Source organism: Doryrhamphus excisus, chromosome 18, assembly GCF_030265055.1.
Source record: "Doryrhamphus excisus isolate RoL2022-K1 chromosome 18, RoL_Dexc_1.0, whole genome shotgun sequence".
Lineage (NCBI taxonomy): Eukaryota > Metazoa > Chordata > Actinopteri > Syngnathiformes > Syngnathidae > Doryrhamphus > Doryrhamphus excisus.
This window is the reverse complement of record NC_080483.1, coordinates 590166-615457: the sequence shown is the minus strand read 5'-3', so window position 1 is coordinate 615457 and position 25292 is coordinate 590166. Positions and strand designations below refer to the sequence as shown.

Sequence of the window (25292 nt, the reverse complement as noted above, 5' to 3'; positions counted from 1 at the left end):
CCACCCTTTGCATGTTTCCAAATCACAACAACTGCTGGTATATACTGTACATCAGGGGTCTCAAACACACTAGTTTGAGGCCCCCGCCTTGATATGAAAGTTTAATGTTATGATATGGATGCTGTATGGTATCATGTACCCAGAAAAAATTATTACACTTCATTAATGTTCATGTTAAAGGTTAAATAACTGTTAATAGTTATCCTCCCTATCCGTGTGGAAGTGGTAAGTTTTTGGCTATTTAAGTTGAAAGGAAATAACTCGAAGGCTACCGTTTAGGTCGCTAGCTCTCTAGTTTGCGAGTTAGCATGTGTCTCAAGACCCTGCAGTTGCGCAATATGTTGTAAATAAAAAGAGTATAAATGTGACTATAGTCGTGTTTTGTCATGTCTACAGGGCTCTAATAATGCTTTGTTCATTTTAATATGAAAAAAATCATTTGTCTACCCACCAACTATATGTGCTTTCTTCACTTTTTATTATTATTATTATATTTATTTATTACTGATTGATTGATTTTCTTTATTTTTGATTTGTTTATTTATTTTTCATCTTATTTTGTGTAGAAAAATAAAAAGTAAGATATTTGAGAACAGTGGAATGTTTTATTAGAGCTTTTCTTGTAGAAAATTGGAACCAAAGCAAAGTTTTTAAAAATTTTTTGTTTTTAATAAATGCGTTTTTTTTTTTGAAAACCTGATCCGAGCTCCAGTGGGCCCCCCAAGTAAATTGAGTTTGAGACCCCTGCTGTAGATGGACAATATATTTTTTTTCAGACTGATAACTTTATACCTTTATCAGTTATTGGAGCTTATCTGTATGACGTCATAATTCCCTCATATCAGCCAAGAAGTACTTTATTCCCATAATATTATCCGTTTTTCCTTGAGTTTGGTTTCCTTACATGACAACTTTATTTTGAAGGTTCACTGTATTGGGGCACATGTTTCTTTTTCAGGCGGATAATTGAGCTTTTTTGTGTGCTCAATGTTTTTTTTTCCCCTCATGGCGGTACAACAAACGCACACAATGTCTTCCTTGGAAAGTGAATGTGTTCAGGGAAAGTTACGACCGTTAACGTCAAAGGAGCACTTGATATGCTCACCCGCACAGGACGAGTAATCTCACCTTTTTGGAGCATTTATTAAATGATTGATTAGCAGAGCTATTTTTAACGTTATTGGTGTGAACCTATTTCAATATGTATCGACTTGCATATTGTGGTGAGACCTGTATCGTAAAAACTGTAGTTTTATTTAGCCACGCAAGGATGAGCTTTATTATTATTATTTTATTATATTCATTCTCACAGCAATCATTGTTGTTGTGTCTCCAGGTGGCTACGCCCAGACCCTGGCTTTACCCAGGAGCACCAGCAAATACGAGTTAACCGGCCTTCTGCCCAACACCGAATACCTCATCACCTTGTACACGCTTTTCGAAGGCCGTGAGGAGGCCACACCCGTCTCTTTCACATCCAGAGGTCAGTGACGGACTCTTACGTCTGTACGCATGACCCCGGACTTCATTGGCGTGACTGCCGTTACAGAAGTGGCGCCAGTGGGAAGGGTGTCCAATCTGAGAGTGCTGGAGTCTTTGGGCGGTACAGTCAGACTCGGCTGGACCGGAGTTGCTCGTGCCACGCAGTACCGCATCGTTATCCGAAGCCCTGAAGGTACACTGTAGGCTTCTTTTGTCTGGTGTATGGATGGAACGTGTCATTGCTCGCTCGGTCTCGTATTAGCTGGAGTAGAAAACATTCAGATGGTCCCCGGGAGCCAGACCAGCCTGGACCTCGGAGACCTGCTGGTGGGCGTGGCCTATAACGTGAACGTTACAGCGCTGGTGGCAGGCAATGAAGGAGAGCCGGTCAGCATCGTTGTCAGACCAGGTGGGTTATGCACAGGTTTCATGTGGGAACGTACCAATAACGTACCATAACTAACATGAATACATAACTTTTGCACAATATTCTCTGCACAGCAACATATTTTTCCAAAGTTGCATTTGTGTGCCAAAGAGGTTTCGTCTTAATTGGTTCCACACCAGACCACAATAAGATTCAATGTTATTAAATGATATAAAGTAAACCTCGGATATATTGGACTCAAATATATCGGAAATTCGCTCACAACGGACAGATAAAAAAGAACCGATTTTTTTGTAATGCATTTCCAAAAAAAATTCATGCATATATCGGATTTTTTATAACGGATTTCGCCTATTTCGGACAAAATCTCCAGTCCCGTTCCAATGCATTTCCATTAAAATTCCCTTGCATATATCGGATGGCCGCATCGTGGCGCTCCGATTCGAATCCGAATGGTGACAGGCCGCTATACGACGTCATTTGCAGCGTTTGCAGCGTTGCCTGCGCGTCCAGGTACATTGGAAACATAGTCAAGGAAGTGCCTTTTTATAACGGATAAAATCCCATTTACGCATATACCGGATATAAATCCGATATATGCGTAAAACGGACATTTTCCGGTATACGCATATAACGGATTTCGCTTATATCGGACAAAACCAGTGGGAACAATTGAATCCGATATATCCGAGGTTTACTGTAGTTAGGGCATAGAAAACATGTTTAGGAATTATTAGAGACCTCTAGCCTTAAAATAACAACCCTAGAGTGACCTTTACGCTCCTATTCCTTTTGGTTTTCCTGAGACCTCCATGGCATCACACCGGATGCTCAGAGCAGGTGCCCGAATACAGTGCACCTTGCTGGGCCACAGCAGGTTGCTCCTCCCCTCTATACTCTGGTTCTCCTGATAGTGATGTGGTAGTAGTAATGTATTAATATGTCCTAATATTTGATTATGACAAATCAACAGGTACACTTGGTCAAATCCTAATTTGTTCCAGTGCTTCTGTGCACAAACATTTAAATGTGAATTTGAAAAAGTAGATATCGGTTATTGGTACTCGGCCTATGACCTTTCTCCAACGGAATGATTGCACCCAAGGACTTTGTGTCTTTTCAGCGCAAGGTGTCGGCAGAGTGTCCAACCTCAGAGTGACGCACGCAAACGGCCGCAGGATTCGTATAGCCTGGACGGGTATTAGTGGAGCGACAGGTTATAGGATTACATGGAGACAAGGAAGTAGTGAGTACTGACCTTGACACTGCACAGTTACTTTTATTGTTGTTGTTCTACGGTAAAGTCATCTCCACTCGGGATTGTTCATCATTTTTGCGTTTCTTGAGGCCATCCTTTGACTTTTTTTTTGTTGCTCTGTGCTCCAGGCGGGGAGCAGTCTCGTGAGGTGGGGGCGGAAGCCTCGGCCTTTACGATAGACGGCCTGCAGCCAGACGAGGCGCTGGTGTTCGGCGTGGCGGCCGTAGTCCATGACGCCGTCGGCGAGGCGGTGACGCTGTCCTCTCGGACCAACTCGCACAGCGGAACCGTCTCTGGGCTTCGCATCGTCGACGTCACAGCCGAGCGGATACGCATAGCATGGTCGCCTTTCACCAGGGCCACCGGTTATAAGTTAAGATGGCGCAGCGATGACGACGGTGAGGCTCTTTCAACGAAACACTGAATTGTAACCAAAACGCTAATGTGTGTTTTTGGTGCAGGACTGGAGACAACTCGGAACGTTGCTGCTGACGTGGCTTCCTTCACCATCGACGGACTGCAGTCTGATTCTCCTTACAGCGTGTTTGTGTCTGCTCTCAGCGGCTCCCGAGAAGGAAGTCCCGCCACCCTGAGTGTCAGGACAGGTACCAAACGATCGCAGCAACTATTTTTAATTAGGCCCGTCAACGTTGTGTTGTCTTTTAATGTCAGCGTGACATCATTGTTCCTGGGAATTGGGCAATAAAATACACAGAAATGGAGGCACTGCAGGACTCCCAACATCCTAAAAGGGTGGAGGCGTGCGCGAGCTAGAAGGTGCTTGTCACTGCCGTTCTTCCATAGGAACACTAAGGCCAGTGTTTTTTTTTGCAGCAGCAGCAGCTCCAAGTCAAATGCATTGAAGATATTTTTATGCTGCATGAATGGATTTGACTCCCGTTTACTTATTAATATATTATTTTTTAACATGCGCATGCCCTGTTTGACCCTCGGACGACACTGTAGTTTGAGGGAACATTCTGGAGAAGCAAAAGGGTCTTCAAAGTCCTGGCAGATGGTTCTCACAACACGACCAAAGTTATTTGTATCTACTGTCGCTGAGAGTTGAGTTGTCACGTAGTATTTTTTTATTGTCATTTATACAGTGGTATGTTGGCATACTGGTGGGGGGGTGGGGGGGTGGGGGTTTTAGATGCAAGCTGTCTGATTTTTTGCTGTGATTAATTAATGACTTATCACAATCAAATATTGTAATTAATTGATAGACCTAATTTTTATTCAATATTATGAAATGTAAAACCATTATTATCATTACCATGTCAACTTTGGATATACAGTAAACCTCGGATATATCGGACTGGGATATATCGGAAATTCGCTCACAATGGACAGATAAAAAAGAAGCAATTTTTCTGTAATGCATTTCCAATAAAAATTCATTGCATATATCGGATTTTTTATAACGGATTTCGCCTATTTCGGACAAAATCTCCAGTCCCGTTCCAATGCATTTCCATGAAATTTCCCTGGCATATATCGGATGGCCGCATCGTGGAGCTCCGATTCGAATCCGAATGGTGACAGGCCGCTATACGACGTCATTTGCAGCGTTTGCAGCGTTGCCTGCGCGTCCAGGTACATTGGAAACATAGTCAAGGAAGTGCCTTTTTATAACGGATAAAATCCCATTTACGCATATACCGGATATAAATCCCATATATGCGTAAAACGGACATTTTCCGGTATACGCATATAACGGATTTCGCTTATATCGGACAAAACCAGTGGGAACAATTGAATCCGATATATCCGAGGTTTACTGTACTACTACTATAGAGTAGTCAGTGTACAAGCAGTTTAGATTTGCTGTTATTATTGTTTAAATAGGTGGAAAAGTCAGTGATTAGCAAGATAATCGCATTTCGTACAGTCAAGCTTGGTATCGTAGTCTGGGTGCATGAGTGCTGCCGACACCGGGGAGCTGCGGTTCATTGAATTCCAGCATGTACTGGGACACTGAGTCGGAAGACTGACCGCTATCCAGGTTTAATAGTATACAGTATGTATGCATGGTATGCGATATTGTATGATATTTGAATATTTGATCTTTGGTTCAAAAGGACAAGACCAGTTCTCCGTCGGGACCGTGACATCACTCCGAGTTCAGGACAGTCCAGGACAGGTTGTGCGAATTACCTGGATTGGTGTACCAGGAGCAACGGCCTATCGTGTGTCCTGGAGGAGAGCAGATGGTTTGTCTTTGGATTGAAATACGTTGTTTGACGGACCAGAAGTTGTGTAACCATGTGACCGTTCGGGCCGTATGGCGCTGAAGGTGGCGAAGAATTGAGTCAGTTGGTGGGCGGCGACGTGACGGCCGTGGATTTAGACCGACTGGACCCCGGAACCCAGTACGAGGTGAAGGTCATGGCTTTAGTCCAGAACCGTGAAGGAACGCCGGTGTCGGTCCGAGTCACCACACGTAAGTCCCGTTTAAACCTCGCCCGCCGCTTGCGGTCCTCATCGCTTTTCACGTCTTGAATCTCTGCATGAAGCCGACGCCTCCATCCCGTCGCCTTCCCTCCCCACCACACCTTTAAGAGTGGCGGAGGTCACCCACAATTCTGTGCGGCTTGGCTGGATCCCGTTACCGGGTGCAACCGGGTACTTTCTGCGCTGGAGGCCGGAAACGGGTAAAAAGGTGTTCAGGTGATGCTCTCCTGTACAGTCCACTCATTGTTGCTTCACGTCCTTCAGACCGCGGCCCAGGCTCGTCTGTCACACTGCCCGCTTCCGCCAGCTTCTACCAGGTGACCGGGCTCCGTCTGGGCCAGGAGTACCGCTTCACCATACAGCCCACTTTTCAAAGTGGACCGGGAAGGGAGAGCTTCGCCACTGAACGCACCGGTAAGCCATGGAACACACCGGTTCTTATTCTGAGCATGGAATCAAACACAGATGTCATCGCCTGTACGGACTGGTGTCATCTTTGTCTTTACGTGAATTTCTTTAAAAAACACAAACAAGTCAACCGGATCGGATCTGAAATGACGTCAGCCTCCCTCTGGCCCCACTCAGGAAAACCGCTTATGGACAGTCGGCGTTTTCCTGTCAAGCACTGAAAGGATGGCTAACATCATCGTTCCTTAAATATGTCATACATTGTTTATAATTATGTTGGTACATTTTTGAAAGCAAATTGTACACTTGGAAAAATGACATTTATACTTGATGCCGTACTATGGAGTACTATCACTTAGGTAAACACACATAGCGGTGTACGAGACAGTGGACGTTACTTTGGAGATGAAATAGAGAACTTTTACAACATGGACTTAAGCCAGGGGTGCTCATTAAGTCGATCGCGAGCTACCGGTCGATCGCGGAGGTGGTACTGGTCGATCGCTGGTCGATCGCGGCGTGACATTAAAAAAATATCATCCCAGCATCAATGCCGTCACTTGATTGACATACAGGGCAGCCATTCAGATGACAACTGAATGTTGCCCTTCGGGCGACCAATCAAATCAAACAACGTCTCTAAGTGCAGCAGAACTTACGATGTCAGCCTATCATCCATCCCCGTTACTTGATTGACATACAGGACAACCAATCAGATGACAACTGAATTTTGACCTTTAGGTCACCGCTCATGCGTAAACAACGATGCAAAGTGCTAAGCTAGTCGGCGAATTGCGTTAGATTTTAAGCCCTCGCTAAAGTTTATGGTCACTAAAATGAGTGAAGGAGCTGGACCAAGTAAAAAGGCAAAAACTGGACCAAGTAAAAAGGCAAAAAACATATGACTTCCATACGGATATGGAATATTATACGGATATTATGATACGGATATTATCCATGACTGATAAACATTTGGAAGTGTGCTTGAGGCTGGCTATCAGCAGCTACTGTCCGGACTATGCATCCCTGGCTGGTTCAATTCAGTGCAAGTCATCAAAGTAAACTCAGGTAATTACAAAAAATGTTCATAGTTAATTATGTGTGTTTTGCAATATTGGCTCATTTGGTTATGTAAGGTACATCAACATACATTGTACGTACAAATAATCCTCAATACATTTGAAAATAAATAGATGTTTTGCATTTTTGTAGTGGGTAGATCATTTTGACTCGCTCATTTTAAAAGTAGCTCGCATGCTGAAAAAGTGTGAGCACCCCTGACTTAAGCCTTAAGACATGGAGATCGGTTCCCTTAAAAACACAGAATACTGAGTATACATTACTTCCAGTAACCCGCAGTATCCACAGTAAACATACGCCTGTGAACAGATGTTTACATAAAATGTATATAACGCTTCGCAGCCTTGCCGCCATCATGGAATAGTGTTTAGAAGACATTATGTAAACAAGACGTGACTGACTCTTTGACATCGTTCATCTTGTCCCGGCAGAATAACATCCTTTTTCCGAATGCATTTATAGCGTAACTTCAAAGCAAATAATTATAAAAGTGTCCTTCATAGCAGTCATCAGTGAAATGACCACTGGAAAGAACAGAACCCAAGGTTTGAACCCCATCTGTGCATCATTTTCTGCACATACATACAAAAGAAAACAAATGCACAATACGACTGGGATACTGTAAACATCCAGCAGCAACACAACATTTTGGACAATACACTCAAGCAAGTATAGAAACACAAGAGGATGACCTGAGTGTATTCATATTGAGATGTTTCTGTCCACAGTATGTCTGGGTGGACGCCTGGACGTGGTCTTTCTTGTCCCGGCGTCCACCGATCGAGTTCACCTTGTCAGACCTCTGCGGGATCTTCTCACGAGTGCGGTGGGGTCGTTCAGCACCATCGGCGCTCGCGACTCCCAGGTACAAAACAAACGCACTAAATCACTCACAACACAACGAAGGCTGGTGCTGATGCTTTTCTTTTCTGATTTTGTTAGGTGGGCGTGGTTGTGTATGGTTATAGCCCCAGAATCTGGTTCCGGCTTAATCGCCACGGCAGTTCCGACACGCTGCTACAAGAAATTCAGTCCACACCATTTGATGAAAGTCCAGGAAATAACATTGGTTGGTTGTAAAAATATTGACATATTCATTGTTGGACGTTTTTGGACCTTGTATCTGCTCTACTTCCCTCTTCAGGCCAGGCGCTGACGTTCGCCACACAGTATCTCCTGACCACCTCAGCTGGACGAAGGCCAAGGGTACCCGGGGTTGTTGTGGTCATTACTGACAAAAAATCTGCCGACAACCTCACGCAGGCGGTCAGCAGCCTCCGAGCGGCAGGTGAGAATTTATTTATAAATACAACACCAGGAATTATTTACAATTTTCACACTTGGTGGTTAGTGCGCAGACCTCACAGCTAGGAGACCAGGGTTCAATTCCCACCCTCGGCCATCTCTGTGTGGAGTTTGCATGTTCTCCCCGTGCATGCGGGTACTCCGGTTTCCTCCCACATTCCAAAAACATGCTAGGTTAATTAGCCACTCCAAATTGTCCATAGGTATGAATGTGAGTGTGAATGGTTGTTTGTCTATATGTGCCCTGTGATTGGCTGGCGACCAGTCCAGGGTGTACCCCGCCTCTCGCTGGGAGAGAAGACAGCTGGGATAGGCTCCAGCACCCCCCGCGACCCTCGTGAGGAAAAGCGGTAGAAAATGAATGAATGAATGACACTTGGAGCCCAACCGCTTGCCTGCATGGGCGTGCGTTAGGGTGCATCAAAAAACGCAATTATTGAATTTTGATATGGCTGGGTACTAAAAGTGTTCCAATATATGTAGAAACAACACATAGAAAATATTTTTCCAATACATGATTATTTAGGGGTGCCACCATACATCTGTTTTAGTGGAATAAAGTGGTGAACATTTCAATGGTCGCCATGGAGTTTTGAGGTCAGCAAAGACTGCAGCTCAAGAACTCTGAGGTGATCTTTATGTTTTTGTTGGTATTTATACTCCTATTACATATTACTACCAAATTAGTGGTTTTGTTTTTGTAATTTGAATGATTTGTAGTCATATTTATAGGTATTTAGTGCATTAGTGCAACATTAGCTAGCTACTAATGACAGTTGCAGTCGCAGCTCGGTCTTTGGTCTGGGCCCCCTTTGATAACCGTATAAAAAATGATGTTGTATAGTTCATATAAGTTCATTGTACTCAACATTTCCAGGTCAACTTTTTGCCAATTAGAAATTAGAAATTGCACATTTTCCGAAATTTTACAAAATTTTATGTGTGATGTGGCACCCCTAATTTTCAATGGATTTCCTCAAAACTTTGCAAAAGACATTTTTATGTTCATTAGAAAAAAAAATGGAATACCAGCCAAATTGATATTATGAATTTAAAATTTCCCATTCAAATTTGATGTGTGAAGATCATTTCTGCTTCAGAAAAGATGGTGGGCACTTGGCTTGGGGCCATCATAAATCTGTCACATCATTCATGAAAATGAACTGGATAATTAATATATCGTCATGTGCACGTGTGTCTGCTTTCCTTATCGCCCGCCTCCAAACAGGAGTTGTTCTTTCCATAGAACAACAGCCTGAACGGAGTGAGCCTTTTGTCGGTCTTACAGTCTCTTTGTCCTGGTGCGTGGAGGCGGGGTCACTAGCGTACACACAGCGTGCAGAAGATTTTAACATAGTAGACATTAAAATGAAAATTGTTTGTAGCAATTCTAAATTAGCATTTAGCATGATATGCTTTTGAACGGCACCATTCCCGATGCTGCAGAATGGGACAAGAAAACTGAGTGGATGGTTCATAGCACAAAAGGCAATGATATCGTCAGTCATTTCGCTGGCGGAATGACTTCCTGCCACAACAGGAAGTGTGCTGTGTTACATAGGCTCCAGCTCAGCTCTGACCCTAACGGGGACAAGCGGTGTAGAAGATGGATGGATGCATGGTCTCTAATTAGGACTGGGTCAAATATATTAGCATTCACGGATGTGGCTGTAGGCAACCTCCTGATGCAGTATTGCTTTTATCAAGTCATATGTTGGTTGTGCTACTCAGCTATTAGCGTCTAGTTGACTGTGAACTCCAAAATTGGTTCTGTTTCCGCTGGGGTTTTGAACTCCATCTGCTCATAATTCATAACCCTTCATGTAAATCATTCCTATGAGCCAATCCTGAAGTACGTTGGTTGACTTCCAGGCGTGACGGTGTTGGCAGTCGCCATGGATCAAGCCGATACGGAGGAACTCCGACGAGCGGTGACAGACGGCAGCACCCAAAACATCCTGTACGTGCGCGACGCCTCCCAGTTGGCGGCGATTCACAGCGAGCTGGCGGACTTGCTGTGTGGTATCGCTAGAATACCCGAGGTGAGACGTCTTGATTTACGTATCATACCTGTGTTTGTTTTACGTCAGCTTTTACGCCTTTCTGTGTTTAGGTAACTCCAGGACCGGAACGCTGTACCCTTCAGTGTCCACAGGTGAGTCATCACTTCGGTTGGGACTTGATGACCTCATAAGTTCTTACAATCACAGGATTCTTTAGATTCAATGCTGAACAAACATTGCAGGACTTCTTGACACACCCTGCTGTCTTCCTGTGTTTTTATTCTTTTTAGGGAGACAAGGGAGATCGTGGAGAGAAGGTAGAGTGCAGAAAGTTACTCCTTTCTTGCATCATCGCTTTGTCATTTCTTTTGTTTACACTCCGTTATTTGTGGTGTTGCTCAGGGTGAGAGAGGCAGGGATGGCGTGGAAGGACGCAAAGGAGAACCTGTGAGTCACTGGCCCGCATTAATACACTCCAGATCAACATTTTAGTCGTTCACGTCTAGAGGGCTCTAATGAGGTTAAAACCCATATTTAGAAGGTCATGTGAAAATAGTTACGTTTTTAAATTGTGATCAAGAGTATTGGTGTAATAGGAGTGTAAAGGTGACTATAGGGGTGTTATTTCACGTCTAGAGGGCTCTAATGAGGTTAAAACCCATATTTAGAAGGTCATGTGAAAATAGTCACGTTTTTAAATTGTGATCAAGAGTATTGGTGTAATAGGAGTGTAAAGGTGACTATAGGGGTGTTATTTCACGTCCAGAGGGCTCTAATGAGGTTAAAACCCATATTTAGAAGGTCATGTGAAAATAGTCACATTTTTAAGTTATGGGCCCAGGATGGTCCCGTGTCTTGACGGACAGCCAATGGGGTCTACAGCTTGACCTTTTAGTTCCCACGAGCCTCAGCCTCCAAGAGAGAAAGCTTTTTTGCCTTTGAGATGATGACAGTGTGAATAGACACTAAATCATCCAATCCACATTTTCAGCAACATTTTGCCTTTGAAAGGCCGTGCTCTTCAACGTTGGATCAGCCGATGATCAGCCTATTCCACTTGAATGTTCTTTGAAAGCTTTTTTGTCCTACTCCCGTTTCTTCTCTTCGTATGTTGAAGTTCTACCTTGATAAACAAAACAAAACAAAAACACGCTTTGTGTGTGTATGTGTGCGTGTGGATGAGATGTAGGGTCGGGACGGTTTCCCGGGGAGGGACGGTCCACGAGGTCCTGAAGGGCGTCCAGGTCTACCAGGCCCACCAGGCCCACCAGTCCCTGTTGACCCCTCAGTGGGCTCAAAAGGGGATAGGGGCGATAGAGTGAGTAGACGTCTCCACTTCCCCAACTTGGAACTCATGTCTGGGTTCATGTAACCACTTCATGTTTCCAGGGTTTTCCTGGTGTCGACGGAAATCCAGGATTACCAGGGCGACCAGGTTCTCCAGGACCTACGGGACTTCCAGTAAGCTGAGAAAGCCCGTTTATTAAATCTGGGTCAACAAAAACCCCCAATAATGATGGTATGTGTCACGATGTGTCACGTAGGGTTCGCAGGGCCTACCTGGCATCCGAGGAAGCCCCGTAAGTTGGCCTCACCTTCTTCCGCTTCTGCTAAGCATCTTTTTCAACGTATTTTCCATCACTTCAGGGTGGTCCTGGTGTTGCGGGCGTGGAGGGGGCGAAGGGAGATAAAGGCGAAAGGGTGAGATGATTCTTGATCTTTCACCTCGGGACTAAAATCTTATGTAAGGTTTCTGTTTTCATGGGAGCTTGTGTTGATGTTTCAGGGGGAGCCGGGTTCGGTATCAGGAGGAGGTTTTCCAGGAAGGAAGGGAGAACCAGGCGTCCCTGGAATACCTGTAAGACCCCCCTACTACTCAGTGTTTTAGTGCAGTCCTAAACCGGCTGTGGTATTCCTTTACCCAAACCCAGGCTTCAGGGTTTTATGCTGCCCATTCTGATACTGGGATTGGCTGATACCGGTCACATGATTAACTACATTTTTCAATTTAGAGTAAAAACCAGATTTGTACTTATATTAAGCTGCACCGGTGCATGAAATGGCATATTGGGGTATGCACCAGTCCATGAGGACCAATCAGACCAGTCAGAGGAAACTCAAGGAGCTTGTCTCACGGTTTCATCTCAAAAACAACATTAAATTCATCATACGGCAACTTAACACTCAAATTTTGTACCTCTAAAACAGGGGTCTCAAACTCAATTTACCTGGGCGCCACTGGACCTAGGGTCTGGGCAAGGCTGGGCCGCATCCGGTTTTCCAAAAAAAAACAACACATTTTTTAAAAACAAAAAAAATATACAAACTTTTTCAGTGCTTTGGTTCCGATTTTCTACAAGAAAAGTTCTGATAAAACATTCCACTGTTCTCAAATATCTTAATTTTTATTTTTCTGCACAAAATAAGATGAAAAATAAATAAAGAAATCAAGAATAAAGAAAATCAATCAATCAGTAATAAATAAATATAATAATAATAATAAAAAGTTAAGAAAGCACATATAGTTGGTGGGTAGACAAATGATTTTTTTCATATTAAAATGAACAAAGCATTATTAGAGCCCTGTAGACATGACAAAACACGACTATAGTCACATTTACACTCTTTTTATTTACAACATATTGCGCAACTGCAGGGTCTTGAGACACATGCTAACTCGCAAACTAGAGAGCTAGCCACCTAAACGGTAGCCTTCAAGTTATTTCCTTTCAACTTAAATAGCCAAAAACTTACCACTTCCACACGGATAGGGAGGATAACTATTAACAGTTATTTAACCTTTAACATGAACATGAATCAAACGTAATCATTTTTTCTGGGTACATGATACCATACAGCATCCATATCAAACTAACATTAAACTTTCATATCAAGGCGGGGGCCTCAAACTAGTGTCCTGCGGGCCACATTTGGCCCGCGGGCCGCGTGTTTGAGACCCCTGCTCTATGGAGCATGGGGCATAGGGAGCATAGAAACGGTGGATGGCCTACAATGCTACCGCTGTCCACTAGAGGGAGGCAGACCATCCGGAGCCCAAAACCCAGAGGGAGGCTGACGTCATTTCAGTGCCCCAGTGAATGCGTTCCTCAGGCCCAATGCCTTATGGGCAAGCTTTACCTGAATTTAATTTGATGGCTGAATAGCTATTCATATCAAACAATTAATATCTAGTTGTACAAGACTATGGTTGAATATCTATTCATATGTAATAATTAATATCTAGTTATAGGAGTCTATGGTTGAATATCTATTCATATGTAATAATTAATATCTAGTTATAGGAGGCTATGGTTGAATATCTATTCATATGTAATAATTAATATCTAGTTATAGGAGGCTATGGTTGAATATCTATTCATATGTAATAATTAATATCTAGTTATAGGAGGCTATGGTTGAATATCTATTCATATGTAATAATTAATATCTAGTTATAGGAGGCTATGGTTGAATATCTATTCATATGTAATAATTAATATCTAGTTATAGGAGGCTATGGTTGAATATCTATTCATATGTAATAATTAATATCTAGTTATAGGAGGCTGTGGTTGAATATCTATTCATATGTAATAATTAATATCTAGTTATAGGAGGCTATGGTTGAATATCTATTCATATGTAATAATTAATATCTAGTTATAGGAGGCTATGGTTGAATATCTATTCATATGTAATAATTAATATCTACTTATAGGAGGCTATGGTTGAATATCCATTCATATGTAATAATTAATATCTAGTTATAGGAGGCTATGGTTGAATATCTATTCATATGTAATAATTAATATCTAGTTATAGGAGGCTATGGTTGAATATCTATTCATATGTAATAATTAATATCTAGTTATAGGAGGCTATGGTTGAATATCTATTCATATGTAATAATTAATAGCTTGTTATAGGAGGCTATGGTTGAATATCTATTCATATGTAATAATTAATATCTAGTTATAGGAGGCTATGGTTGAATATCTATTCATATGTAATAATTAATATCTAGTTATAGGAGGCTATGGTTGAATATCTATTCATATGTAATAATTAATAGCTTGTTATAGGAGGCTATGGTTGAATATCTATTCATATGTAATAATTAATATCTAGTTATAGGAGGCTATGGTTGAATATCTATTCATATGTAATAATTAATATCTAGTTATAGGAGGCTATGGTTGAATATCTATTCATATCTAATAATTAATAAAGCAGGAAGCCTTCATGCTCCATCTGAAGCCGTATCTTCACTGCGTATTCAGGGGACGCCTGGTAGGCCAGGCAGCGACGGTACCAAAGGTACTCCAGGGAATCCAGGTGCACCGGGGCAAGATGGCCGCCCGGGGATACCAGGAACGCCAGGACTGTCCATCAAGGTTGGGATCTTCATACACAAATATAATATGTAATAATTGTGTGCGTGCTGGTCATGAAAGAGAAAAAGGGGCGTGTATTGTGGATGATAAATAAAATTCCAATCATGAAGCCATGTGCTTGGAGAATGCCATTCTACAATAGCCCACACGGTGGCAGTATTGAGACACTTTTCTCAGCGTCTTTGTTCTCCATGTAAAAAAAAAATGGATATGCTTTTGTTATCCATATACGTATATAAAGTGACTAACACTTCTTATTTATTCATTTATTCCACAATTTGAAGCAAAATTAAGGATTCTGATGTTGTTTTTGTTGAACAGTGAAGTTATTCTCAAAGATGCAGGTCTATTTTTCATGTTAAAGCTCTTTTCAGCAGAGCAGAGGAATTGGGTACAAGTCATGCAAACCAAACACATCCACTTTGTAACCTTTAAGAGAGAAGGTTTTAAGAGAAGGTTCAGCCTGACAACAATGTCCACCCCCCCCCCACACCCTTTCCTTCTTCTAGGGAGACAAGGGCAGCCCCGGAGAGAGGGTGAGTCACGCCGTTGCCAGCTAGCTTATATTTGTAGGAAACCTCCAGGAACCTCCAGGAACCTCCAGGAGCGTAACGACTCGTATCTCTCCATGCTACGCCAGGGACCTCCGGGAGTCGGCAGCGGGGTGGTCGTGGCCGGTGAGAAGGGCTCCCCGGTAAGTGCAGTCAATCACTGACACCCTCGCTTGGCAAATGAATTCCGTGGGGGGGCCTCCGCTAATTGCCTTTTTTATCTTCAGGGTTCTGCAGGACCACCAGGAGTGCAAGGTCCTAGAGGCCTAACTGGAGCACAGGGGGCCAAAGGAGACAAGGTAGGTTGATTTGCTGTCTAAGGACGTGGAGGCAGGGCAGGAGGTCCGCCAAGTGAAACAGGAAATGAAAGACTTGCGTACACGAGAGTAATAATAACACCCCTATAGTCACATCTCCACTCCTGATCAATGTTAGGACAGCTTGAAAAATGGCAGCGATGAAGATCGGGCACTGTTGGATCTAAAGGAGGTTCCAAGTGGAATGTCTTTGGGCATGCTTGATGCCAGTGTTCCAGGACCCTAGTGGGAATGTTGCTCCAGGTGTCTTCTCCATTGGATTTAGATGAGGGGAAAGATGGTCGCAAGATGGTTGCAAGATGGTCCAAAAGAGTCAGCTTATTCCTCTGGAAGAAGTCCTTGGTCAAGTGTTGGACCAGGGCCTTCAGCCCCCTCCACCGTTTGACGCCCCCGCACCACATAAAGTTCCCCTGTTCCATTGAAGGACGATGATAGTGGAAAACATCTCAGGTGGGATCTCCTTGGAAGCCATCAGGACCGTCCAGGGAGAAGAAAACCTTCCTCCACCTTTCAATGTCCCATGTTTGGTGCTCTCCTGCTCATTCCAAACCTTGAAGGAGACCAGGCCTTTGGAGATGTGCTTTCTTCTCCGGCAGATGGCGTCTGATGGTCTGAAGGTCTATTCAACCTTCATTTGACCTGCTCTTAAAATTGTGATCAAGAGGATTAGTGTAATATGAGTGTAAAGGTGACTATAGGGGTGTTATCTCACGTCCAGAGGGCTCTAATGAGGTTAAAACCCAGATTTAGAAGGTCATGAGAAAATAGTCACTTTTTAAATTGTGATCAAGAGGATTGGTGTAATAGGAGTGTAAAGGTGACTATAGGGGTGCTATCTCACGTCTAGAGGGCTCTAATGAGGTTAAAACCCATATTTAGAAGGTCATGTGAAAATAGTCACGTTTTTAAATTGTGATCAAGAGGATTAGTGTAATAGGAGTGTAAAGGTGACTATAGGGGTGCTATTTCATGTCCAGAGGGCTCTAATGACGTTAAAACCCATATTTAGAAGGTCATGTGAAAATAGTCACGTTTTTAAATTGTGATCAAGAGTATTAGTGTAATATGAGTGTAAATGTGACTATAGGGGTGTTATCTCACGTCCAGAGGGCTCTAATGAGGTTAAAACCCATATTTAGAAGGTTATGTGAAAATAGTCACGTTTTTAAATTGTGATCAAGAGTATTAGTGTAATAGGAGTGTAAAGGTGACTATAGGGGTGTTATTTCACGTCCAGAGGGCTCTAATGAGGTTAAAACCCATATTTAGAAGGTCATGTGAAAATAGTCACGTTTTTAAATTGTGATCAAGAGTATTGGTGTAATAGGAGTGTAAAGGTGACTATAGGGGTGCTATTTCACGTCTAGAGGGCTCTAATGAGGTTAAAACCCATATTTAGAAGGTCATATGAAAATAGTCAAGTTTTTAAGTAAGGAAATGGACATATTTGGAACCAATATACCAGAATAAACGAGAGGTCTCCAGTATCCATACTGTCAACTGTGTCCACACCCACATTCGATTTTTTTTCGTTAATGTGTGACGCTCTTGTCGTTTTTAGGGTGACACGGCTGTCGGGCTGCCCGGGCCGGCAGGCAGGCAGGGAGATCCCGGTGACAGGGTGGGTCACCCCGACAAACCACTTGACTGTACCAATAATAATCCAGGATTAATTAAGAGTCCTGTTCTGCCCTTCAGGGTCCTCGTGGGCCTCCAGGAGAAATTGGCAGTAAGGTACGATGAAGGTATGAAAAATGACATGCGTGGAAACATTTGATGACGCGGCTGACCTCTGTGTGTTCTCATAGGGCGATCGGGGGCAGCCGGGGGAGCCTGGATCGCAGGGAGACCGGGTGAGTGAAGACTCAGTATGTACTGTGTTTTTATAATACAGTAAACCTCGGATATATCGGATTCAATTGTTCCCACTGGTTTTGTCCGATATAAGCGAAATCCGTTATATGCGTATACCGGAAAATGTCCGTTTTACGCATATATGGGATTTATATCCGGTATATGCGTAAATGGGATTTTATCCATTATAAAAAGGCACTTCCTTGACTATGTTTCCAATGTACCTGGACGCGCAGGCAACGCTGCAAACGCTGCAAATGACGTCGTATAGCGGCCTGTCACCATTCGGATTCGAATCGGAGCGCCACGATGCGGCCATCCGATATATGCCAGGGAAATTTCATGGAAATGCATTGGAACGAGACTGGAGATTTTGTCCGAAATAGGCGAAATCCGTTATAAAAAATCCGATATATGCAATGAATTTTTATTGGAAATGCATTACAGAAAAATGGGTTCTTTTTTGAGCGAATTTCCGATATATCCGAGGTTTACTGTATTATGTATGTACTATGTACGTATTACTGTGTGCTCTCTTTGCTCGTATGAGCGTCGTCTTAAGAGAGTCACATCCAGGCGATCGCTTTTAGTAGCGTAGCTGACCATAAAAGCAGAATAAAGAAATGGAATAAAAGAAAAGAACATGGTATGGATTATGGCCAGCATGATTTAACTCCCCATGTTGTCAGCCATCTTTGTGAAATGATATTCATAGCAGGAGAGCTTTGTGTGACAGGAAATGTCAGCCTCTTTTTCTTGTAGAAAATAGACATATGAAATGGAAATGGAAGAATTTATATGCAACAAACGTGAGTACACCCCGACCGCCTCTGCAAAGCTTTCATGGTGTCTGAAGACATGAAGACATGACACCTTGATGCAATGTGAAGTAGTCAGCGTACAGCTTGGGGTCCTCTTCACGTCCCAACCGCTGGCAACACTATGAAGTGAAAGTGTCCAAAGTGGGCCCCATCGACCGTTCTCTCCCCCTCGGGGTCATGTGACTCTAGAAGGTTCTCGGTGTGAGTGGTAAGTGTGGGTGTTAAATTCTGTATTGTCACTCCCCCCCCCCCACTGGTCACGGGAAGTTCAACACGGCACCTCACGGCAAAGAACTGAAAAAGTCTATCCCGGTATTCCCTTCTTTTGCTCTGCTTTTTATAATTTTACAGATATTTCATCCGTCTTCTTAAATGATCTTTGTCAATTTTCTATTTGTAATATTATGACTTTATTCTCGGAATATTCAGACTTTATTCCCATATGATAATTTTTTTTTGTTTGTTTCTCCTAATGTTATGTCTTTTAAAGGGGACATATTCTCATGTTTATGAGAATAAACATGAGAATGAAACTCATGTTTCCACCCTTTTGTATTGAATTGTGGTCTCCTATAGAGCAGACCTTCCGGAATCTGGACTTATTCCAGATGTATTTCCTTGGATTTGTGCTTCCTGCCAAAATGGTCTGTTTTCATTGATTCCACACACGGCCCACTCCGCTGTGATTGGTCACACGCCCAAAGTGCATCCTGACTATGAACCATATAAGGAAGTGCGCCCTCTCTGTGACATCACAAAGGAACATTTTTACCACATGTTCTGAAACAGAGCGTTTTGAGCCATCGCAAACGTCTTCCACGGCTCACTTCCAAATGTGCAAACCTCATTATCTCATGAGCTCATTATTAAAAAATAATTATTTTTTTATTAAATTTTTTTTTTTTTTTTTATTAAAAAAAAAAAATTTGTTTCTAATATTTCAACACTGCACTCCCAAAATTATTCTGTTTTTTCACTTTTTTTCTCTTAAATAAGACTTTATTTGAATATGAATTTCTTTATAATTTGTATTTTCAATTTTTTTCTCATAATATTTTGACTCTTTATTCCTGAGATTTTTCTAATTTTTTTTTTTTTTTCTTAGGGGGAAAGAGGACTTGCTGGTGAAACAGGAGAGCGGGTAAGACGGCTGTTTTGTTCTGTTCATCACTTCCTCCCCGAATATATTTTGTGTTATGCATACGGCACAACAAACTCACATGATGATACACGGCATCGTCAAAATTATCCAGTTCATTTCTTCTATGTAAGTAATATAAAAAAAAGAAGGAAGGAGAAGGACATATGCACAGGCACAGTATGTTTTAACAAGGACACAAAAACGCTACAGTACAGCGGAAGCGGTACAGTCAGAGGAGTTACTGTAAATACACGAGTCACTTCATAATTCCTTGTGCCAAACGTTGTAGGTTAATCATTCAAATTCAAATGATGCTTTCAACTTTTTTGAGCGTTTCACCAGAAAGAAATGTGACACAGTATAAAGTATAAAAGTATAAAATGGATGCCGAGGTTGGGTTTACAGCCTTAAAACATATATAATAATAATTGTCCAAAAATAAAGTTGGCAAAGTCTGGGATTTCACTTACTATTTGGGGAACCGTGATGAACGAGGGAACACTGTACTTATAATATTACGACTTTTATCAAATAAATTATTTTGTTTTTCTAATATTTGAAGACTATGCTAGTAAAATACAAAACAATTTCTGCCATTGATTTTTCTTCTCTTAAATTTTACAGCTTTCTTCTTGAACATTTTCTTCTTAGTAATTCTGATTTTATTTTATTTTTTTATTTTTTTATTTTATTTACATATTATATTATATTATATTATTATATTTATTATTATATTTGCAATATTTTACTGCAACCTAATTTTCCAAAAATGACAACTTTATTATTTTGTTTCTTTTAAGATGAAAAAAAAGTCTTGTCTGTTTATGATACTTTCCCCACATATTATTATTATATTATTTTCATAAAATTCTCAGGAGTAAAAATTTTTTGGCTTCATATTTTGACTTTTTATTCTTGTAATCTTACTTCTGATTTTCCTTTTTTTCTGTTGTTTTTTTTGTCTTGTCTCCTTGATATTTTTAGAACATGCTATGAGCTAATAACAAATCTTTGAGCTATTAGCATCAACATTTTATCTTCTTACACTATGACATTCTATCAATTTTTCTTTTTTTATTTAATTATATTTATTTTATTTTATTTCTACGCTGAGCCCCGTTCCCCAAATGGCCCTTGCACCACACTTTGGACACCCATGCATGATTTCTCGGCTCTGTTGGTTAGGGGCGGGGTTTTTTCTCACCTGCTGGCCGTGTTCTGTTGGACGCGATGAGATCTCAGGACTCACAATAATGTTTTCTTAGGGGGACCCGGGCAAACCAGGCTCCCCTGGACCACCGGGACTGAGGGTGAGCGAGCGTCGCGTAAATCACCATTTGGGTCTTGCCTGAGTGTCTTCTGACTAAGCCTTTCCATTTGTCCTCAGGGTCCCCCGGGGCCCAGTGGAGCAGCGGGAGAAAAGGTGAGACTGATTGAATTAGGGGTAACGCTCCGAGATGGGGCAGGTCAGCGGGAACGTGATTCCACTGCAGAACATTCCATAATGGCGTGTAATGAGTATGCCGCCCAAAGCTTAAAGGACTTATGTGTGCTCAGGGAAGTGACGGCGTACGAGGGGAACCAGGCCGAAGCGTGAGTGAATATCGTTTTTAGATTGATAAATATGCTTCGGCCTTGACCTTCGTGCTTATTAACCCCCCAGGTTCAAGGTCCTGCAGGGAGGAAAGGGGAACAGGTAAGACACGAGCTTGTTTTCATTCAGTCATTCCTTTCACTGTCACACTCGGACATTTTCCCGCAAGGGAGAGTCTGGTCTCAGCGGATCCGAGGGCCCCCGGGGAGCAAAGGGAGAGCCTGGCCAGAGAGGAGAGAAAGTGAGCGGCCGCGCTGATGGATCCATAAGGAAGTTCAAGTTCAGAGATCCGAGCTCGTATCCCAGTGACACCTCCTTTCTTCTCACCTTGAAAAGGGGTCTCCGGGGTCAGGTGCGGCGCTGATTGGACCTAAAGGAGAGCGAGGAGAGCCTGTGAGTGAAAGCCGCCACGTCGTCATAACACCTCCGTGGAGAGTTGTGTTTCATCTCGGAGCATTGGCTATTCTCCCCGCGTCACCGTTACAGCGCCTGTGAAATATTCCTGACAATATCCTCTATTATTCATTCCGTGTTCCCTGGTGCCACAATTCAGTTGTGCCCCAAACTAAAAATGCATAAAACATGTCCGCTCTCTCTCTCTCTCTTGCTCGCTCGTTCGCCATCCTCAGGGATCTCCAGGTATCAGCGGCAGGCCCGGTGCCAAGGTGAGGAGCCTCTTGTGCTTCAGTTGCCCTTTTCTGATTTGTTTGTATTTATCTGTTCACCAAAATGCTCATGCAATGCAATTTCCCCCCCAGGGAGATGGGGGAGATCCGGGGCAGAGAGGAGAGGACGGGCGGCCGGGAATCCCAGGGAAGCCCGGCCTTCTGGGGAAGCAGGTGAGTCTTTCAGTTCCAGTCCATTGTAAGGACGCGTTGGAATGGTCCTAATCAGCTGTTTTCAACCCAGAACATCTCAGGGGAGATTGAGAAAAATAAAGAAAAAATACCTTTGTAGGCCTGGTCAGGGGAGCAGGCTATGGAATCCGAGTACTTCGGCCAAAAATGCAGATTCCCTGTCGACATTCCCTGTTATGCAAAATCATATCATCTGCTTTCCTTCATGCATGGAATATTTCAGCTCAGAAAACCCGTCTGACTTTCTCAATTTTAACATAATTTAGAGCCCTCTAGACAGGAAATAACACCCCTACAGTTTTTTTTTTTTTTTTTACAATGTTTAGATTTGATCATTGTGCAGTCTACGGAATGACTGCGGGGACATGACAGATGGCCACCGTTAGCATAGCAAGCTAGCGATCTAACTACTAAGCTTCTCCAATTGACTTATTCTAAACGTAACCCTTGAAGGCCAAAGTGGCTTAATTGCGACGAGCAACATTGCTGAATTTAAAGCGCCATAGAGACAAATATAATATGTAGTTGTGTAGTTCCAATTCCACACCAGGAGTGAAGGAAAACTTACCACTTCCACATGGAATGAGAGGAGAACCTTTTTTTCAATTGAGCCCATCAATGTCACGTCCGCCTCAGCCATGGCACGTTCGTCTCTGCCACGGCACGTCCGTCTCCGCCATGGCACGTTCGTCTCAGCTATGGCACGTCCGTCTCAGCCATGGCACGTTCGTCTCAGCTATGGCACGTTCGTCTCAGCCATGGCACGTTCGTCTCTGCCATGGCTCGTTCGTCTCAGCCATGTCACGTCCGTTTCAGCCATGGCACGTCCGTCTCTGCCATGTCACGTCCGTCTCTGCCGTGTCACGTCCGTCTCTGCCGTGTCACGTCCGTCTCTGCCGTGTCACGTCCGTCTCTGCCGTGGCACGTCCGTCTCTGCCGTGGCACGTTTGTCTCTGCCATGGCACGTACGTCTCTGCCATGTCACGTCCGTCTCTGCCATGTCACGTCCGTCTCTGCCATGGCACGTCCGTCTCAGCCATGTCACGTCCGTTTCAGCCATGTCACGTTCGTCTCAGCCATGTCACGTTCGTCTCAGCCATGTCACGTTCGTCTCAGCCATGTCACGTTCGTCTCTGCCATGGCACGTCCGTCTCTGCCATGTCACGTCCGTCTCTGCCATGGCACGTCCGTCTCTGCCATGGCACGTCCGTCTCTGCCATGGCACGTCCGTCACATTACTGATGCCTAGTGACCACAATACCACATGTAACTTGTCTTTCTATATTTTTGGACCAATAACAGGCCATAGTCAACCACAAGACAGGCATCACTTATGAATTCATTCTTTTTTTAGAAGACACAATATAGCGAGGGACGACTGTACTCTATCAATACGTTAGAGCAACATATCTGTTCATTTGTGTTTATTTGTTTCTTTGTCATTGTTGAACTGTCACACATGTCTTGTTTTCCAGGGAGAAAGAGGGGATAAAGGAGACGAAGGCACTCCTGTGAGTTCTTTTATTATTATTATTATTATTATTATTTTACGTAGATTGGGATGAGGGGAACTTTTTGCATCGTATTTTAATATGTACACTCGGGTGGCCTTTGAAATTGAATATTTTAAATTCACACTCCTCAGCCCTGGAATGAGTTCCGTTTATGAAGAACTTATTTTTTGGAATGGAAATGGGCTTTTGAAGTTTTCCGTTTTGCATATTTTATAAATGATTTCCAAGTTCCTGGCTGAGGATTTTGTCTCATACAGAGTTCATTAAATCCAAGACTTTCTCTTTAATTTTAATTCTGCTTGTGATGTTATGACCATCTCATCGCATCATTTCCCCCAAAAGGTTTATGTTTTTGGTCTTCCCAACTATAATAACCTAGATTCAGCTTCAAGCCCCCCCCCCCCCCCCCCCCCCACACACACACATAAACAGCTGTTGTTTCCTGTAAAGTTTTGATGGGAATTTTGTACCATCATCCATAGCCCACATGTTTCTCTTTGTTGTGCATTCCAAAGATATAAAAACAGGTAAAAAGAGGCAGCTAATTCATGCACCTATTCCGCTATTAATAAGGTCGCTATTAAAACACCTAAAAGCTCCAAAAAGGTTTGATGCTTTTCTATCCATGCTGTGAGCGTCTAGTAACGGGTACGTTCATGATAGCGTGTAATGCTTTTAGTACAGTAAAGTCTCGTTATATCGATATTGTCGGGAGTCGGAAAAAATATCGGTATAACCGGACTGTCGATATATCCGATCCTGCGCCGAACTGCATTAAAAGTGGGCAATAATGCACTCGACATTGTTCTGTAGTATAGAACAATTGTTCTATGGTATAGAACAGGGGTCGGCAACCTTTATTATGAAAAGAGCCATTTCACCCCCTTGCTCACTAAAGAAAAATAGCCTGGAGCCGCAAAACATAGTATGTTTAAAACAAAATTGGAGGGAATTTGGGGCTATCAAAGCAGTTCAGATAAGAAAAAAACAAGTTGGAGTACTCTTGCTAGTATTATATTAAATATAAACTTACATAAATATATGTGTAAATTACTGTAAACTTACCTGATACCTGAAGTTCCAATGCCGCTGTTTTATATGATCTCTAATTTATTTTTTAGAATTGTCAAATAGCTTTGGGAAAGTATGAAAAGTATTTATAAAGTATTTTCCTTAATGTTTACCTGTGAGAGAGAACTGAATAGCATCCTGTCTGCTCATCCTTGTACTCATCCAATCACCAGTCAGAACTCAGTCAGGATGCATTCATGGACTCACACAAAGTTGGATTTTTTTAAACTCATTACAAAGACATGCTTTTTCCCCACTGTGGTGTTAAAAAATATTCAAGCATTGCAAAGGGAGCCACAACAAAGAGGCTGAAGAGCCACATGCGGCTCTGGAGCCGCGGGTTGCTGACCCCTGGTATAGAACAATGTCGAGCAGCTTAAATCAATCTTTGCTTAAGGATTTCAATACCAAAAAAGAACACGGCGAACGGCTGCTTCCAGTCAACTTTATTTTTCACACTTCCACCACCAGAGCGCAGCACACACACCGATTCCCGCACTTCCTGGTTCACAGGTCATGCTCAACCCGCCCCACATAGCTGGCCAAACACATGCCTGCAACAGAAGAACCAACTGCGTTCGTAGTTTCTCTCTTATGTATAGAATAAAAAGATATCTGAATACAACACAATTAAATACATGTATTTGTACGCTTGTGTCTTCGTTGGAATAGGTGTGTATGCTATGTCAGTTGGTTCTTCTCTTGCAGGCATGTGTTTGGCCAGCTATGTGGGGCTTGTTGAGCATGACCTGTGAACCAGGAAGTGCGGGAATCGGTGTGTGTGCTGCGCTCTGGTGGTG

General features: G+C 42.8%; 1 protein-coding gene across 5 annotated transcripts in view; it reads left to right on the top strand.

The window, feature by feature from the left end:
• col7a1 (collagen, type VII, alpha 1) overlaps positions 1–25292 on the top strand; it is a 109268-nt gene that overhangs the window by 22079 nt on the left and 61897 nt on the right. For all 5 annotated transcript variants that reach the window (XR_009120095.1, XR_009120094.1, XM_058055772.1 and 2 more), the window contains 39 exons: positions 1337–1483; positions 1550–1675; positions 1745–1891; positions 2994–3116; positions 3257–3526; positions 3590–3733; positions 5210–5341; positions 5425–5571; positions 5645–5782; positions 5847–5996; positions 7799–7935; positions 8013–8139; positions 8215–8358; positions 10248–10417; positions 10489–10530; positions 10669–10695; positions 10781–10825; positions 11568–11696; positions 11768–11839; positions 11923–11958; positions 12026–12079; positions 12165–12236; positions 14659–14772; positions 15282–15308; positions 15413–15466; positions 15551–15622; positions 17202–17261; positions 17339–17374; positions 17449–17493; positions 19421–19456; positions 20722–20766; positions 20844–20879; positions 21014–21049; positions 21120–21152; positions 21220–21291; positions 21387–21443; positions 21680–21715; positions 21809–21889; positions 23383–23418. Coding sequence is in view for 3 of the 5 variants with exons in the window: in XM_058055772.1 (XP_057911755.1) it covers positions 1337–1483; positions 1550–1675; positions 1745–1891; positions 2994–3116; positions 3257–3526; positions 3590–3733; positions 5210–5341; positions 5425–5571; positions 5645–5782; positions 5847–5996; positions 7799–7935; positions 8013–8139; positions 8215–8358; positions 10248–10417; positions 10489–10530; positions 10669–10695; positions 10781–10825; positions 11568–11696; positions 11768–11839; positions 11923–11958; positions 12026–12079; positions 12165–12236; positions 14659–14772; positions 15282–15308; positions 15413–15466; positions 15551–15622; positions 17202–17261; positions 17339–17374; positions 17449–17493; positions 19421–19456; positions 20722–20766; positions 20844–20879; positions 21014–21049; positions 21120–21152; positions 21220–21291; positions 21387–21443; positions 21680–21715; positions 21809–21889; positions 23383–23418 (3455 nt within the window). In the remaining 2 variants the exon portion in view is untranslated. The remainder of the gene's footprint in view (positions 1–1336; positions 1484–1549; positions 1676–1744; positions 1892–2993; positions 3117–3256; positions 3527–3589; positions 3734–5209; positions 5342–5424; positions 5572–5644; positions 5783–5846; positions 5997–7798; positions 7936–8012; positions 8140–8214; positions 8359–10247; positions 10418–10488; positions 10531–10668; positions 10696–10780; positions 10826–11567; positions 11697–11767; positions 11840–11922; positions 11959–12025; positions 12080–12164; positions 12237–14658; positions 14773–15281; positions 15309–15412; positions 15467–15550; positions 15623–17201; positions 17262–17338; positions 17375–17448; positions 17494–19420; positions 19457–20721; positions 20767–20843; positions 20880–21013; positions 21050–21119; positions 21153–21219; positions 21292–21386; positions 21444–21679; positions 21716–21808; positions 21890–23382; positions 23419–25292) is intronic.